At 41.6% G+C, this 17,492-nt stretch overlaps 2 protein-coding genes across 8 annotated transcripts in view; one reads left to right on the top strand and one right to left on the bottom strand.

Annotated features, from left to right (window-relative positions):
• The window catches only part of DNMBP (dynamin binding protein), a 107,386-nt gene extending 98,252 nt beyond the window's left edge, over positions 1-9,134 (top strand). For all 7 annotated transcript variants that reach the window (XM_072627146.1, XM_072627179.1, XM_072627138.1 and 4 more), the window contains 5 exons: positions 171-503; positions 1,238-1,417; positions 2,617-2,815; positions 6,454-7,016; positions 7,327-9,134. In XM_072627146.1, the coding sequence (XP_072483247.1) occupies positions 171-503; positions 1,238-1,417; positions 2,617-2,815; positions 6,454-7,016; positions 7,327-7,512 (1,461 nt within the window). In that variant the 3' untranslated portion in view covers positions 7,513-9,134. The remainder of the gene's footprint in view (positions 1-170; positions 504-1,237; positions 1,418-2,616; positions 2,816-6,453; positions 7,017-7,326) is intronic.
• A 3,995-nt stretch (positions 9,135-13,129) lies between these two features.
• ABCC2 (ATP binding cassette subfamily C member 2) overlaps positions 13,130-17,492 on the bottom strand; it is a 70,378-nt gene continuing 66,015 nt past the window's right edge. Inside the window, exons 31-32 of the mRNA XM_072627207.1 lie at positions 13,950-14,144; positions 13,130-13,603 (exon numbers count right to left, since the gene is read on the bottom strand). Coding sequence (XP_072483308.1) covers positions 13,477-13,603; positions 13,950-14,144 — 322 coding nt within the window. The 3' untranslated portion in view covers positions 13,130-13,476. The remainder of the gene's footprint in view (positions 13,604-13,949; positions 14,145-17,492) is intronic.

Genomic DNA, 17,492 nt, shown 5'->3' with positions numbered 1-17,492 from the left:
GAAATAATGTCACTCATCCTGGAATGCTATAGATGAATATTATACTGTTATGAATCCTTACAAATGGGTCTATATTCCAGTGTGTGAACAAATGACAAATGTGGACAGACAGTGCAGACTGAGTACACCAAGTAATTTGCCCAAACAATGTTCCTTTCTTTTCCCCACAGAAAGAGAGGACAGAAAGGCTTGTCATCTCACCCTTGAACCAGCTTTTGAGCATGTTCACAGGACCCCACAAGCTCGTCCAGAAACGCTTTGATAAGTTGTTGGACTTCTACAATTGCACAGAACGGGCAGAAAAGTTGAAGGACAAGAAAACTTTGGAAGAACTGCAGTCTGCCCGTAACAACTATGAGGCCTTAAATGCGCAGTTGTTGGATGAACTCCCTAAATTTAGACATTATGCCCAAGGCCTTTTCTCCAATTGCATCCATGGCTATGCGGAGGCACACTGTGATTTTGTCCATCGGGCCCTGCAGGAGTTGCAGCCACTGCTCACAGTGAGTGCCTTATTCCCTTTAGTGATATGAGTGAAAAGCAGCCTTTTCTGAAATTTTACTCATTTGGTATGGAAAATAACAGTATTATCTGGTAAATAATGTAAATCCCAGTTGGTAAGATCTGGCCCTGGATCAAGCCTAGTTACAATTTGCATTCTTGATCTTCTTTCGTTGTTGGTGAGATATCTGCTCTGGAAGTTTCTCTCATTTCATCAGAATGAGAACCTCACAGATCACAGAGTCTGCCCCTTACCTGAGCAGGAGCCATCTCTACAATATCTCTAACAGTACTCATCCGACCTCTACTTGAAGGTCTCTTGTTGTGGGAAACTTAATACTTCCCAAGGCAATTCATATCCCTGTTGGACTACTTAAAATCATTGTGATGTTTTTCCTTATATTGAAAAAATAGCCTTCCTGAAACTTCCACTTTAACAAACAAAACAAAAACTCTTCTACAAACTTTTTTTCAAATACTTGAAGTCAGTGATCCTCTGTCCCCGTGTCTTCTCTTGGCCAGGTTAAATAGGCTGGTCAGTTTTGCATTTTGACTGTGCATAGAGTTGTTAGAGTTGATACTCCAGCCCGTGGTTGTTGACTCTTTACATGGGGTGGACTGAAGCAGAGCTTTTACTTCCAGAATTAATTTTGATGGAAGCATTCATTCCTGCAGTTCTTTCTTCTTTTTGATTCTTTCCCTGCCTTATCATTGCTCTCCTTTTCGTGGGCTCTAGCTGCTTAAAGTTGCTGACAGAGAGGGAAACCTTATCGCCGTCTTCCATGAAGAGCACAGCCGAGTTCTTCAGCAGCTCCAGGTCTTTACTTTCTTCCCAGAGTCTCTTCCAGTCACTAAGAAGCCCTTTGAGAGAAAAACTATGGAGCGCCAGTCTTCTCGGAAGCCTCTTCAGGGTTTGGTGAGTCCAAGACTACTTCCACAGAAGAAGTTTGTGTACCCAAGCCAGTGTGACCAGAAGCGGTCTTCATACAGAGTTTGTAGGAGCTTAAATATTGTAGCAGATGGAAAAGGAGAATTCTGTTCTTGTCTAGGTTCTATCAAAGATACCTGGAGTCATGAAGTTGTAATTTCCACAGAATGTATTTATCCCATTCATTTCTCTGAAAAGCATACTTTGGAACTGATCTTGATAATTATTAGAAGGGAATTAATTCCTTCTTAGAAATTATAATATGTCTTTACTATATAATGAAAAGGTTACTTTTTTAAAAAATTCCAACTTTTATCATTTTAATTTTTAAAAAATTACCTTTTTAGTAATGCATTTGTTTTAATATTATCCCAATCCTTACACAAACCCAATGAGCTTTCCCTCATAACAAAGAAAAGCAGGTAACCAAACCACCTGACATAGAGCAGTGTCCTCCCTCATTGAACCACTGTTCTTCAAAGAAGGAAGAGAGGTATGTGTTCCCTCTTCTCTAAGGCCAAGAATAGTCATTGCAATAACGTGGTATTTGGCTTTGGTTGAATATATTTTTCATTTACATATTGTAGTCATGGTGTATAGTTTCCTGGTTCTATTTAATTCATTCAACTGTTGACACTTTTTTTTTTCTAAATTCTTCATATTTGGTTTCTTGCAGCACAAGCATATCCCATTGCATTATTTTACTAGTTATTCATTCATTCCCCAGTTAATTCACCTACTTTTTGGCCAAATTATATATACGAAGATAAAATGATAATTTTTCTTAACCCAGATAGGAAGAAATTGAACACCAAAGTTCTTGGCCTGTATCTGTAATGAGGCCAAGGAGTCATGATGGTAATAGCTAACATTTATATAGAGCTTACTGTGTGCCAGGCACTGTGCTAAGCACTTATTTGATCTTCACAACAACAGCCTTCTTACCCCTGTTTTTATAGATGAGGAAACTGAGGCAAACAGATGAAATGACTTCTCAGAGCTAGAAAGGGTTTGAAGCTGGATTTGAACTCAGATCTTCCTGACTCTAGGCCTGGTGCTTTTAGGTCTTACATTTTTATGAGAGGAGACTTTTGTCATTGTTTCTGAGACTCTCTTTGAGCAGGTTGTGAATTAATCCAAATGAGGAACCATTATTAATCACTTGTACCTTTTGTGTTACTTTTCAGCCAAGTTATATGCTACAGTCAGATGAACTCCGTACTACCCTGCTGGGGAAATATCCCCCTGAAAAACTCTTCCAAGCAGAAAGGAATTTCAATGCTGCCCAGGATTTAGATGTGTCACTCCTCGAGGGAGACCTTGTGGGTGTAATCAAAAAGAAGGACCCTATGGGTAGTCAGAATCGGTGGCTGATTGACAATGGAGGTAAGTGTTTGAGATGGCATTTGGTGCTAGCTGCTCAGCAGGGACAAATGGTATTGTAAGTTATTCATGAATTTGTTCCAGTCCAGGAACAATGTCTTTTGATTCTTGCCTCATTGAAGCAGATATCTGATTCTCAAGACATCATTTGATTTCTCCTTTACCTTTAGGTAGTAGTGTTTAACACCTGTGCTTCAAAGATGATAATCAGTCCATTTCTTTTAAATCTCCAAAGGAGACTCTTTGGTTTATCTTAGATATATATTTGATTAAAAACATTGATAAAACTTACAACCAGTAAAATCCTACCTCTAATAGCTAACTTAACTTCTTAGCATAACTTAAGCCTTTTGAAATGCAGCACATTTATAGCGGAAAGAGAATTTGAGGTAAAATAATCTTGAGTTCAAGTCCTAGGTCCTCTAGTTACTGTGTGGGAAAATTACTTAACCTCTGATTGATCCTTGTTTCCTCTTTTGTAAAAATAGGTATTTGCACCATCTCATGCATAGGATTATCACCTCTCTCAAGATGATCCCCAAATCCACATATCTAGCCTTAACCTCCCTCCACATTTCTTTCCTAAATATCTCCACTCACTGGAGTTCTCACTGGAAGTTCAAATGCAACATATCCAAAACTAAACTGATCATTTTTCTCTCTTAAACCCCCTCTCTTTCTCCAAAACATCCCTGTTTCTGTTCATTGTATTCTTGTTACCTAGGCTTGAAACTTCAAGCCCATCTTTAACTCTTCCTTCCCACTCCCCACATCCGACGTGTTGATTTTACCTCTTTTTTTTATTAAATCCATCTTTACAGCTGCATTCTAACTCAAGTCCTTGTCATCTCTCAGCTGAACTCTTCTTACAGTCTTCTTATTGGTCTCCTTTGTCTCTATTATCCTCCGTTCTCCAAATTATATTTCACACATCTGTCAAAGTAATCTTCCTAAGGGCTGATTTTGTCACTTTCTTGCATGGTGGTTTCCAGTTGCTTTTAATGTAAAACGAAGTTTCCTTAGCTTGGCATTTAGGGCCCTCACTAGCCTGTCTCCCAGCCTACTTTTCCAAGAAACTCGATTACTAGAACACTCCTGAATCTACATTCGTGGACTTGTCTAGACTTTCCCTTCATGCCTGAAATGCACTCCTTCCTCATCTTTGCCTTTTAGAGGCTTTGTCTTCAACGCTGTGCTCATTTCCTGATCCTCAGTTTTTTCCATCTTCAGATTTTCCTAGGGTACTTTCTCTGCATCTTGCCTTTGCCCAATTATTCCATACTTACTTCAGCTTGTACTTATCTATATATTTCTCTGTATAGATGTCTGTTCCCCCAAGTAGAATGTTAGTTACTCAGGGGCAAAGATTTTGTCATATTATATTTTTGTAACTTAGCAGAGTAGTGTTTTTAGAGGAAACATTGAATGAACATTCTGTTCACTTCATAGCATCCTAGGAGTGGTACATTTTTAGTCGCCATGAGCGGTAAATATTAGACTAGGAGATCAGAGAAATCCTGTGATTTGAACCTTACAGTTTGTTGAGATTTCAGCAGGACACATCAAATCATAGGACTTCAAGGTAGAAACTTTAGAGAATACCTAGTCCAGAGGTTCCTAACCCAGGGGCACATGAATTTCTTTTTTTTTTTCAACAAAATTTGTTTTCTTTCTAATCCTTTGTGTTTTATTTTAAGCATTTAAAAGCATTCTTCTGAGAAGGAGTCCACAGGCTTCCCTGTAATGCCAGAGGAGGGGTCCATACACAGTAAAGGTTAAGTGCACCTGATTAAGTCCACTGAGGTACAAGAATTTGCATAGGGCTAGAAGGGACCTTACACTTTCCATTGGGACATATTTCTTGTCCCAGTAACCTTGGAGATAGAAATTTGGATTAGACAATAGGCCTATTAGGTAAATTAATAAGATCCAGACTTGGGTTACAAAAACCAGCTTCCACAAATACAATAGGGGAAAAACATGGCAAGACAACACTTGATGCAAAGAAAACTTTAGAGGTTTCATTTGATATAAACTCAGTGTCAGCTATATGATGTGGCCATGTTATTGAAATATATAGTGTCTAGAAGGAGAAAGGAAAGAGTTCCTCATTAGCCACAGACAGTCATGTGTCTTAGTAATTCTTGACAGCATATTTGAAGAGGGACATTGATTAGCTGGAGCATGTCCAGAAGAGGGTGACCAGGGTGCTGAGGGGCATGAAACCATGGCATGAGAATCATTTGACAGAACTGCAGATGTTTCTGGAGAAGAGAAGACTTCTTGCTTTTGTTCAGTCATGTCCAACTCTTTGTGATCCCATGGACCACAGCACGCCAGGCCCTTCTGTCCTCCGCTGTCTCCCGAAGTCTGTCCTACCCCACATTCATTGTTTCCATGACACTTATCCATCCATCTCATCCTGCTGTCTCCTTCTCCTTTTGCCTTCAGTCTTTCCCAGTATCAGAGTCTTTTCTGTTGACTCCTGTCTTCTCCTTATGTGGCCAAACTCATTTAAGCCTCAGCTTCATTATGTGACTTTCCAGTTTCCCAATGGAAAGCATAAGGTTCCTTCTAGTCCCAACGGTACTATGTAAAATCTTGCACCTCACTGAACTTAATCAGGTGCAGTTAACCTTTACTGACTTTATTTCTTTGAGTATTGACTGATTTGATCTCCTTGCTGTCCAAGGGACTCTCTTCTCCAGAACTAGTTCAAAAGCATTAGTTCTGCCCGTGCTCAGCTTTCCCTATAGTCCAACTAAGAGAAGACTTAGGGATTGTGATTTCTATCTTGAAATATTGAAATGGTGGATCTGTGAAAGCAGAAGTAGATTAAATACATAAAACTTCAAAGAGCAAACTTGGATCAGAACTTAGAACCAGATATACTTTGCTCAGTCTAAGAAGAGAACTTCCTACCAATTAGAAATATCTAAAAATGAAAGGAGCAGCTTGATGAGGGAGTGTGTTCCCCTTCACTGTCACTGTTGTAGCACATCTGAGGGATGGTGTAGTGTTCATTCATGTTATTCATTTTGACACCAGGTCAGGCAGGAGGTGGGGTCAGAGGAGGGAGGTCCATTTAATAATAAGTATTGTTGAAGTTCCCTTTGTGTTAGGCAGCTAACTGGTGCAGTGGGGGTGGGCAGGGTGCAGGACTTGGAGACAAGAAGACTTTTATTGTATTTGTAAATGACCATACAAATGGTAGATATTATTGCCAATGCTGTAAAAATTTATAAATCATTTTACAAAAAAGTTTATAGGTACATTATTTAATTAGAACAGTGCAACAGACCTGTAAAGTACGTACTTCAGATTATCCCCATTTTACAGATGAGGAAATTGGAGATTCAGAGAGAGTAAGCACCTTGCCAGTGATCACACAGCCAATAAGCAGAGGCATCATTTGAACTCCAGTCTTCCTGACTCCAAGTGCCACACTTGGTCCACTATTTCATGCTGCATTGAACTTGATGAGCTCTACCATTCTTTGTGATCTGATTTTGTGATTTGAAGATCTCTTGTCCCTAGGCATCTTGGCATTTTTAAAAGAGTGTTCTTAGCAGCTTGACTATTGATTTTGTTATTCCTTTGTTGCCTTGAAAACTGCTGACCTTTGTATTTATTTACTGTAGTCACCAAAGGCTTTGTGTACAGCTCCTTCTTGAAGCCCTACAACTCACGTCGGAGCCATTCAGATGCTTCTGTCGGCAGCCATTCCTCTACTGAATCGGAGCACAGCAATTCTTCTCCTAAGTTCCCCAGGCAGAGTAGCAACAATGCCTTGTCCATAAACCCTGGCAATGTAGTGGCAGATGCCTCAGGACCCCTCCAACAACCCACTCAGAGCTCTGCCTTGTGGCAAGAGTCTGGCCAGGAGAATGTCCATACTTCTTCAAACTCAGTTGTTCCTGAGGAAGCTCCTTCCAGATGTCTGCTAGACAAAGACTCTCCTTCCCAAACCAGGTCATGGAATCCTGTGGACATGGTAGACTTAACTAGAGATGTTGACCAACGGACTCCTGCTGTGAGAGGCTACCGACACACCAGTCACCCTGTAACAGTTAGCCAAGTAGTGCCACGACGCAATGGGCAGCCTAGGCAAGGGGGAGACCTCTTAAAGGGATGTTCTAAGATGCCACCCTCAGTGGAAGATCCAAATGAGGAGCTGGAAAGTGTGGAGGCTGCAGGCAATCAGGTAAGTGCTACCCAAGGGCCTCAGATTTACTCAGAAGAGATAGACTGTGATAAGGATAAGAACTACTTTCCTTTGGGTTGGTCATGTGAGGGCATTAAAAAAAAAAACAAAACCTGGTCATTGAGCACCCTGTAGCTGATCTTTAAAGAGCTACAGTTGGGAACCTTCTTTTGGAGCACTGGCCCACCCAATAACTGTGTTGATTGAGCTTTTTCCAGCCTCAAGGCCATGAATTCAGGTCCCTGAAAGGATGAAGGGTGAATCTTGGTTGCGAGTGGTCTGTTGATAACTCATTCTCTTATACACACAGGTTTATTTTGCTGTCTACACTTTCAAGGCCCGGAGCCCAAATGAATTGAGTGTGTTGGCCAATCAGAAACTCAGGATTCTTGAGTTCAAAGATGTTACAGGAAACAAGGAATGGTGGTTGGCTGAACTGAATGGGAAGAGAGGCTATGTTCCATCCAATTACATCCGAAAAACTGAGTATACCTGAATCTGCACTGCTTCCTGTTCAGTCCTGGTGCTTTTGTTTCCAGTTGGCAGCAGGGGTTCTAGGAACCCAGTGAAGAAAAGGGAGAGAAAAAAGGGGCACTGTGTCTCCTATATCTGATATAGAGGGGTTGTCTGCACTGTTTAACTATGGAATGGCAGAATACAAGATTGAAACCTTGTTGTCTGCAATGGTATTATGAATGCTGCTGCTCATTAGAATTAGTAGAACTTAAAAATGGACCTGGGACTTAGAGGTGGTTCAGATATCACTAAGGGGAGAGCCCAGGCCTGGAATCCACATAGGGAAAGAACATTTATGACCAGCTTGTACCTGCATATGATGGTGATAGTGCCTTAGCCTGAGGATCTTAAAGGGGATTGGCACAGCTTGCTATGCAGTAGCTGCATTTGACCTCATGCACAGCCCCAGGATCCAGCAATGAGATGCTGACTTGGATCAAGTGAAAAGTGATGGTTATTTGGGTCATGGCCTGACCTGTGACCCATTTCAGACTGCTTCTGGTTGGTTCTTTACACATGGCAGTGACATTTTTGGACCTAACAGACCTAATGATTGTAAGCTCCTCTGATAACGCCATTCTCCAGTACACAAAGGCCCCCAAATACTAACAGTCCTTTTACTAAAATGTTCTTCCTTTCCCTAGTTCTGGTATGTGAAACATCAGTTTTTTCTTTATTCTCTCTAAGATGCTAGGGTTTTTTTTCTATACATACTTCACCTGAACAAATTCTTTCTCCTGTGGTGGGGCATAGAATAATTCTTCCCATTTTAGCTCACCTTCACCTAAGTGGAAATGGCCCTTTTTTATTATCACACTAAATGGGAATGATACTTTCACATATCCTCTTTTTAGGTGGCTCCATAGATTCTAACCCAGTAGGGCTAGAACTGCAGCCAGTTTATAAAGAGCTTTAGATCTCTATGTTTGGGATGTTGTTTGGGCTAAAGCAGCATGTCAGAATATTTCCAGGGATATTTTGCCCTCCTTAGTTCAGCAAGGCCTCCCTTCCCTCGCATATCTCTGGGTGCTAAAAAGGTAGCCTCCTTATCTTGTTAGACTAGAATTTCTAAAATCATTAGGGAGCTCTCTGAGGTAGATTGAAGCTGGAGAAGAAGCATAGGGCCATATACTCAGAGTAAGAGTGGATATGTGCATGTGTCTATATCCAAACATAGGACTGCCAAGACCAGTACTATCTGCTCCATATTTTCTGTCATCTCAGAACATACTCCCCAATCTATACTCATGTCAGGGTCATTTTCCACTACAACTTATGACAGCATACCTCCACCAGCCTCCCAGCCAAGACACGTATTTGTTTACAAGAGCTTTCCTGTCTTGGAACCACTCATGATTGGGTATTCAAAAGAGCAGTCTTTCTGGAACCTCCTTTTCACCTTCTGCTCCTCAAAATCAAGCTCAAATGAATTAGGGAGGTAACAACATGCCCACCCTCTCCCTCCCAGCATGGAGAGATGTCTGCTGCTCTTGCTCAGAGGAGAAGGAAGAGGTTCTCTCCTTTAGTCTTGGACTGTTAGTAATTTTAGAGTTGTGGATACTGAACTGGTTCTTTTTGTAAATAAATTTTTTTTTAAGTGAATGGCCCTTGGCATATTTTATCTTTTATTCAACATATTTTTGGTCTTTGGACATTTTCTCAATAAATGCCATAGAAATAAGCAACTTTTAAAATAAAAGAATGCTTTTCTCAGGATCCTGTGTTTCCTTAAACTTAACAGAATGGGAGATTCCATCCCAGAAAGTGCAGGACAAAACTCATCTTTATTGCAGCGTAAACTGATGTATGATATGGTCAAAAGATATCCAGGCTTTATTTCAAGGAACAGTCACTACTACAAAATTTGAGAACTCGTTGTAACAGGGTTTGACCTGTAGAGGAAAGTAGTTAAATAAGGAGTCTCTGGGCTCAGGGAACAGTTTTAAAACAGCAATCTCAGGCAAGTCTGGTGGAAGAAAGGAAGAGATCTTAAGCAAATAGGGACTACATCCTGGTTAGTATTTAACCAAGGAATGAGTCTGTTCTTGAGCAACACAGTGGCATGATGGAAGCAGTATTATAGGAAAATTGGTTGGACAGCAGCATAACTTGGAGGCCAAGAAGTCATCCAAGAAACTGTTTTTAAAAGCCTGGCATAGGGGGACAAGGGCCCTGCCAGTGGGGCAGTGCAGTCACAGAAGAAAAAGCAGATCCAAGAGACTTTGCAAAGAAAAAAGGGTTATTGGCATTAAGTGCGGGGAATGAAGAAGATAAAAAAGGAAAAAATATTTTCTTGCCTAGAAGTCTCAAAAGAATGGCAGCCCCTGACAAAAATGAGACCACTGAGAAGAGGAACCAGTTTGTGGAAAGAGGATCATGTAATTGTGGGAAAGTTCTGTGGATATTTGGAAATAAAAGGTCTAAAGCCCAAGTGAGAGATCTGGAGAAGTGGGTGTGAAAGTCTTTGGGATAGGAATTATGGTTGGAGCCATGAGAGTTGAGGATAAGCTCACTCAAGGAAGGAGTGTAGAATGTAGAGGCAAGGACCAAAGGCAGAACCAATGAGGTTTGCCTACAGTAAAGAGGTAGAAGCAACCTGAGAAGGAGATGAATTAGAAAAACAAAAAGAAGTGTTGTTCCAAAGAGGATTTCAGGAAGCAGGTAAGGGGGTGGGGTGGGGGAGGAGACCATCGGCAGTGTCAAAGGAGAAGCAAGAGAGGTCAAGAAGGAGAAGGCACTTTCTGGGTGCCTCTTTATCATCATGGTGATCTTAGTTCTCTCTAATTGTCTGGATAGATGCCCCTGAATCTCTGACTGTAGGAACAGGTTTGCTACGTGTTCCTTTAGGTAGTATGGAGGTAGCATAACATGATGTAGAGGAGAGATGAGTAGGTTGGAGAGTTGTATGTTTGTGACCTCAGGCAAGTCCCCTAACCCCTTGTTGGCAGTTTCCTCATGTGTAAGATGAGACAGGAGGGCAAAAATGAACTCTTATATATTCCTAGGTTTCAGGCAGAGAAAACGACCTCTGCCCTGCCCCAGCCTACGTTATTCAGGTCGGATAATAACTAGGGGTGGGTGTGTGTGTGTGTGTGTGTGTGTGTGTGTGTGTGTGTGTGTCTGTGTGTCTGTGTGTCTGTGTGTCTGTGTGTGTCTGTGTGTGTGTGTCTGTGTGTGTGTGTGTCTGTGTCTCTGTGTCTCTGTCTCTGTGTGTGTGTCTGTGTGTGTGTGTCTGTGTGTGTGTCTGTGTGTCTTTGTGTCTGTGTGTCTTTGTGTCTGTGTGTCTGTGTCTGTGTGTGTCTGTGTCTGTGTGTGTCTGTGTGTGTGTCTGTGTCTGTGTGTCTGTGTGTGTAGCATCTGCTATAAAAGTTGGGTGCTTTACAAATATCTCATTTGATCCTCACAACAACCTTGGGAGCTCAAGTGCTATTTATTATCCCTGTTTAATGGTTAAAGAAACTGAGTTAAGTGATTTGCCAAGGTCACAGAGCTACTATGTATGTGAGGTCACATTTGAACTCGGGTCTTCTGACTACGAGGCCAGTGCTCTGTCCACTGTACCACCTAGTTGCCTCTCTTTGTAGCCCTCCCATAGGGCATGTTACTCCTAAAATAAGATCACACTTAACAAAATTTTATGTTTGGCTTTTGCTAAACATTCATAACGTGTTAGGTGCTATGGAGCACAAGTATAAACCTCCAGTCCAACTAGCGCAAGGGCTATTCATATGAGGTCTCTTGAATGTCATAAATTTCATTGTGCTTTCCTCAGTAATCGTACATGTTGTATTACATTCACTTAAGAGCATCAGTCTGAGAAGGAAGAATAAGCCGAAAGGGGCCCCCGACACAGACGAGGTTAAGGGTCCCTGGACTGGCCTGTTGCTTTATTTGTGGTTTTATTTCATACAGTTTCTTCATGAGGTAGCCTGTGCCTCTGAAGTTAATAGATTCATTGTTACAGAGACAAACTTCATCAGTCTGACGTAGCTCTGACATTCTTGCCTCAGCATTTGACAACATTCCCAGCAGAGAAGCCCAGATGCTAAGCAGGTGGCCCAGCATTGTTTTGCCAGTGGGGTTTGGGGATGGGGAGCGGGCTTCCCCTGCAGTAGTGATGGAGCCTAGACTGCGTAAGAGACAGGTGACTAAGGTGTTTGCTGAAAGGAATGTTTTTATCTTCAAGATGGCTCCAGACACCACAGCGGTTTTAAATGTTGCTGTGACAACTGCTGGAAAGGGGGAAGGTATATGTGCCTCATTTTTCAGGCAGCTGGGGCTCAGAGACCAAGGACTTGCCTGCAGTCCCATAGCTAGTGTCAAAAAGCAGGACTCGAACCCATGACTCCAAGACTCATGTTTTCCCTGCGCCATCCTACTTCACAGTGTGGTTGTGGGAGGAAAGTGCTTTTTACCCTCTTCTGGCTTTTTTGGGGGCAAGGGAGGCAGGTAGAGGGCCAGGGACATGTGGAAGTCATAGAGGTTAGAAGTGGAAAACTGGGAATGGTGGGAGTGTAGACTCTTCATGAGATTCATCAGTTCAATCCCAAGGACATTTTGGTGCTGTGGGTAAATTTTTTGAAAGGAGTTTTGAGATAGAACTTGTAAAAAAAAAAAAGTAGGAAGAGGGGCTTGAAACAAAATTCGATATTTTATACTGGTAAACTGCTTTTTGAGGTTAATCACTACTTAATCCCCCAAATCCCATGGTGACAATAATAAATGTGATATGTTACTATTAGGAAGCTGAGATAGAGATAGTGACAATAGTAGGCCTTCAGTTGGTATATCTGATGGTTTTTCAATTTTGATTTTTACCCTATCAAAAGGTAAAAAAAATACTCAAAAAATTTTTTAAAAACAACTAAAATATTACTCAAAAGCAATATTTGCATTTGACATCTGATACATTAATATTTTGAAATCTCTTTTGCATTGTTGTCTCTCATTAAGGTAGATCTGCCTCCTATTCTGAGGGGCTCAGGGTGGATAGCTGTTTACACAGGCTGCACACACACATCTGAAGTGGGTGCAGGTGTCTGATTTTTCCATGACTCCCAGGTTTGACTCCTCACCACCTTGTGTAATATTACATTCAGCTTGGGCAGCCCATAGACATGAAGACACTGGCCAAAGAGATGTATGTTCATGATGGCTGAAGCTGGTGGATGCAGGTGACAGACTTCTTGGGCACATGTGGGTGCAGGCCTCCTTAACTGCCATTTGTTATTCTCTCTTTGGGAACAAGGAGCCAAATATTTTCATTTTTACCCTTTCACTTACCGTATATCACAGACAGGGAGGTAGAAGCATCTGCCTCTTTTTAAAAAAATATTTTTTATTTCATTAAATATTTCCCAATTACATGTGAAAAAATTTAACATTTGTTTCTAAATTTTAGGTTCCAAATTCTCCCTCTCCCTCCCTTCCCTTTCCCACCCATTGAGAAGGCAAACAATAAGGTAGCAATTACAGTCATCATCTGCCTTTTTTTAAGGCAAATTGGATTAGAGGCACATCCCTCATTTGTCACTACTAGGGAACAAATGGGCACCCAAAATCCTTAACACTCATAAAACAAGAAGGCCAACACTCCCTTAATCAACAGGCTTTTATTAAGTACCTACTACTTGCTAGGCACTGTGGACAAAATAGGTACTGTCTTCGGTGTTACTCAGCATTCTCCTACAGCAGGTACCACCCAAGGTAGCAGTCACCCATCACTTCTGTCCCTCATGTATATTTTGGGAATTTTAATATAGTCTTAAAACCAACATAGAAGGGCCAAGGCCAAGTGGATGAGTTTCATTGCCTCAGCCCTGTGGGATAGCTGAAGCATAGTGAAGATCCAGATGCTCCAGCTCAGAAGCCAATGTCCTTTGTACAGCTTCATTTATTTACATCAGGCTTTGTGCATTGGTGGCCTCCTGGCATTTGGATGTAGCTAAAGTGATGTGTTCAGACTTTCAATGCCAGCATCTTTGGCCATGGAGTAAAAAGGACCAGACCTCTGGAGCAGTTCATCAGGACTGTCAAATTCTACAATCTTGCCACTATCCAACACCATAACCCTGCAACCGAGACAGAGAGGAAGTGTTGAGTCTCAGGAGTTAAAAAGTAAACCTAAACTCTTAGAATCTGAAGGAACATCCGCAATCCCTTTCACCCAGTATGATGAGCCCATCTTCCACAACTCATTTCCTCCCAACCCCCCAGTTTCTGGACTGTTCCATGGAAGGGCTATTTCCAGCAGTTTCCATAGTATGTTTTCTCCCATTTGTTATTCTGTCAAGTAATAGATTTCCCATCTATGGATTCTCCATCTCTGTATTTTATAACAGATGCTCGCCTCATTCCTGTTCCCTTTTACGTGTATTCTCCCATCTCATCCTCTCAAGTTTAACACTCAGGACTCACCTGTCACTGTCCATAATTGTGTGGAGGCGGTGGGCAATGGTGATGACTGTACAATTGGAGAACTCCTTTCGGATTGTGGCCTGGATTAGGTTATCTGTTTCCAGATCCACAGCAGCTGTGGCCTCATCCAGGATGAGAATCTTTGATTTCCGAAGCAGAGCACGACCCAGGCACAAAAGCTGTCGCTGCCCGACGCTGTCATCAATATAATAAATCACAAGTGAGCACTCAGATCAGTGGTATTCTGGTCTTGAATGCTGGATAGAGCTCCAGAATTCTTGGTCCAGATCATTTCCAAATTGGTAGACTCAAATTCCCAGCTAGGTTCCAATTAGTGCAAAGTGGATGGGTCAAATGTATTTGAATTCACTCTATTCAATATTATAATTATGTAAAATATGGTGATTGACTCCAGCTCAGTGAAAATAAGGGTGAATTTGAATAATGCCACCACTTAAGAGGATTCATTATTTGTACTAATCAGGACCTACCTATTGCCTCCTTTAGAAGCTATGCAAATAATATCAAGGAAAAATGATGGATATTTGGTACTAGGAATAGTACTGTGAGACTATTGTGGGACCATCTTTGACTTGTATCATTTGTGTAGGGGGGATATCGTAGTCTGAAATGTTTCACAATTTCTGAATAATGTTGGCAAATTCACTAATTTTTACATGTACTTTTAGCCTCAAGTCTACTCTCTGTTTAAAGATCTGCCTTGACTAAAGATGACCATGTTTGATGAGCCCAACTTCCTGATTTAAGCAGGCTTGTGAAGTGCAAACAAGCTTTGATTTAGGAAAAGCCCATAAACTAGGCAGAAACACCTGCTTAAGGAGTGAGACAGTTAAGGAATATATTCATTGCTGTCCCCTGTTGATATTAGAAAATATTAAGTAAGAGTGTTAGTAAATTAGAGTTCTGCATTATCAGGCAGAAGAAAAACCTTTCCGTAGAGGAGTCAAGGCAAGATAACCCAGCTTTTCTCCTTGGCCACTTCAGAGAGGTTTACCAACTATTATCTAAAGCTCCACCTGCACTAATGTGACTATCTAGTCTGCGGTATGTACACAAGGCTGGTGGTAGGCCTAAGAAAATGGGCATGGTCAGGAAGCTCCTTCTGTGCCCTCTGAGAAGGTTATTTAAAGGTATCTTTGCCAAATCTCAGATCAGATAAAATGATCAAGGCTGGGGCAGCATTTTGGTGTCACCCATTAAGGGTCAGGGTGTCAGGATCATTTTTATTCTATAGAACTAAATGGAACAAAAACCATTATAGCGAAGATTGTAGCTTATAAAATGTTTTGCATGCCCCAAAGTACCATATAAATGTTAGCTATTAAGTTGATCTCAGGATTTAAAATGTTCCCCCAAATTTAAGAGGTGACTGAATCTTTTGCAACTGGAAGCATGCTACTAATAGGTGGAAATCACTCTAGTCTGGTCTCTTGATAGTTAGTCCTGACATGTATCAGGGATCCCTCTGCCTGGGCCTGGCATGATGCCACCCATAATCAGGGGCTATGGTGCTCTCAGACATCTAAGGAAGAATTGCCCTAGATGGTGAATGTGGTTAAGAAATAGAAATCTTGAGCAGCATGGTGGTATGGTAAAGGACTAGCTAGATCAAATCCTAGTTCTAACCCTGGCTAGCTATGTGACCAAGGGTGAGGCATTTAAACTCTCTAGCACCAGCTTCCTCATTGATACAACGGTAATAATAATGATCATTAATATGGAACTTCAAATATCTTCCTTGACCATCACAACAACCCTGCAAGGTATTGACCTTTGTCATCCTCATTTTATAGATGAAGAAGCCAGGACTAAGAGCTATTACGTGACTTGCCCAGCATCACACAGTCAGTCAGTGTCTGGGGCAGGATTCAAACTCCAGCAAGCTCTCTATCCACTGGGGCACCTACCACCCTCTACTAACACTCCTTTCCTCAGGATGGTGAAGAAGGAATTTGGCAAACCTTCAAGAGACCTAGAAATACGAGCTACTATCTTGCAGAAAAGGCCAGTTTGATTTATACTTCATGAGAAAAGAGCCCCCAAATTGGGCAATAATGACCTCCCCTTGCCATAGAATACAACGTCTATAAAATACCTTGTTATTAAGCCTGATTCTCCCCTCTCAGGCAGAAGTCTTTGGGGGGAGAGGTCACAAAGGCATCAAAGTCCCCACAACCCCACCTGCAGCAAGAAGCCAGTCTAGATTCCTGCCATAGGAGGACACAGGGAATGTGAGGGAAGCTTATATGCCCCAGAAGACTTCTGGGGAAAGAATGACTCCAAACAATGTAGCATATATTACTTTAAAATGTAACCAGGTATGGGAAAATGAAACTGTCTTAATCTCTAAAAGAACAAAGATGATGCAAGATAACTGCAGACTTCAGCTTTTTAATCTAAGTCTGAGCTTTCCAAAAGGGTTTTAGGAGCATTTTACCTATTCTTGGGGTGGAGGGAACACCTGAATATTGGAATTTGGAAATGATCTTTGAGGAACTTAACAATTCCTCCCAAGTCGTAGATGCATTGTGTGCTGTTTTCTCCCATATCCTCCCTGTAATTAGTTTATACATGTGTGGGAAGAATCAGGCTCAGTATTATTTAAACAAAAAGTATGGAAGGGTTAGACCCTACTGCTAAGCACACACATCAAGAGCTGGAATTTGAGCCAGGCAGTCTAAATTTCAACACAACCACCTTCCTGGCTGCCGTTTTCTCTTTGGTTTTGAGAAAAAAGTTTTAGGGCACTCTAAGGTGACTTCCCAACAGGTGACCCATGGAAAGTGACAGCTGCTGAAAGAACTCTGCAGGCTGCTGTGGAACAATGCTTCTATCTCCTCATGGCTCCATCTAGAACCACACCAACCTCAGGCATGGAATCACATGGTCCCAACAAGGATTCCTGCCAGAAGCTGGGGCAGATAAGTGAAATCCTACACTCCTCCCTCCAAGAGGGCAATGTGGTGGCACAAATGGATCTCAAGAGATCCACTCTGGTCACTGAGAGTTTTAATCCATGATGTCCCAAGGGACTCGGCTAGTTTCTGGGAGACAGGATGCCCAGCAGTTTTCAGTCCTACAATAGGCATGCAAGAAGAGAAGGGCCTTTTCTTACATTTCATTTCTTTACTACCAACCAAAATAAAGTCAGCAAGACAAAATGATTTCCAAGCCCCCGACAACGAAACACTTGTAGAGATAATATGTGACAAAACAATGCAACAAAAAAAGGTGTAGAGTCCCCTGGAGTTAATTGTACCACACTGGGATTTAAACTATACCACTGTCCTAATTCCTGCCTATACAAACACCCTGGAAATAGCTCTTAATGCTGCTGTTCTGCCATCATCCACATCCTTTCTGTGACTTTGCACAGCAATAACCAACATGGCACTTTGAGACTTACAAAGCTTTCTAGGTATATGATCTCATTTAATCCTCACAACAATCTGGTGAGGTAGGTGGTGTTATTCCTTTTTTACAGATGGGGAAACTAAGGCTGAGAAAAGGTGGTCCAGTGTC

The sequence above is a fragment of the Notamacropus eugenii genome, chromosome 1 (assembly GCF_028372415.1).
Source record: "Notamacropus eugenii isolate mMacEug1 chromosome 1, mMacEug1.pri_v2, whole genome shotgun sequence".
Classification (NCBI taxonomy): domain Eukaryota; kingdom Metazoa; phylum Chordata; class Mammalia; order Diprotodontia; family Macropodidae; genus Notamacropus; species Notamacropus eugenii.
This window is presented reverse-complemented; position numbering and strand designations above follow the sequence as displayed.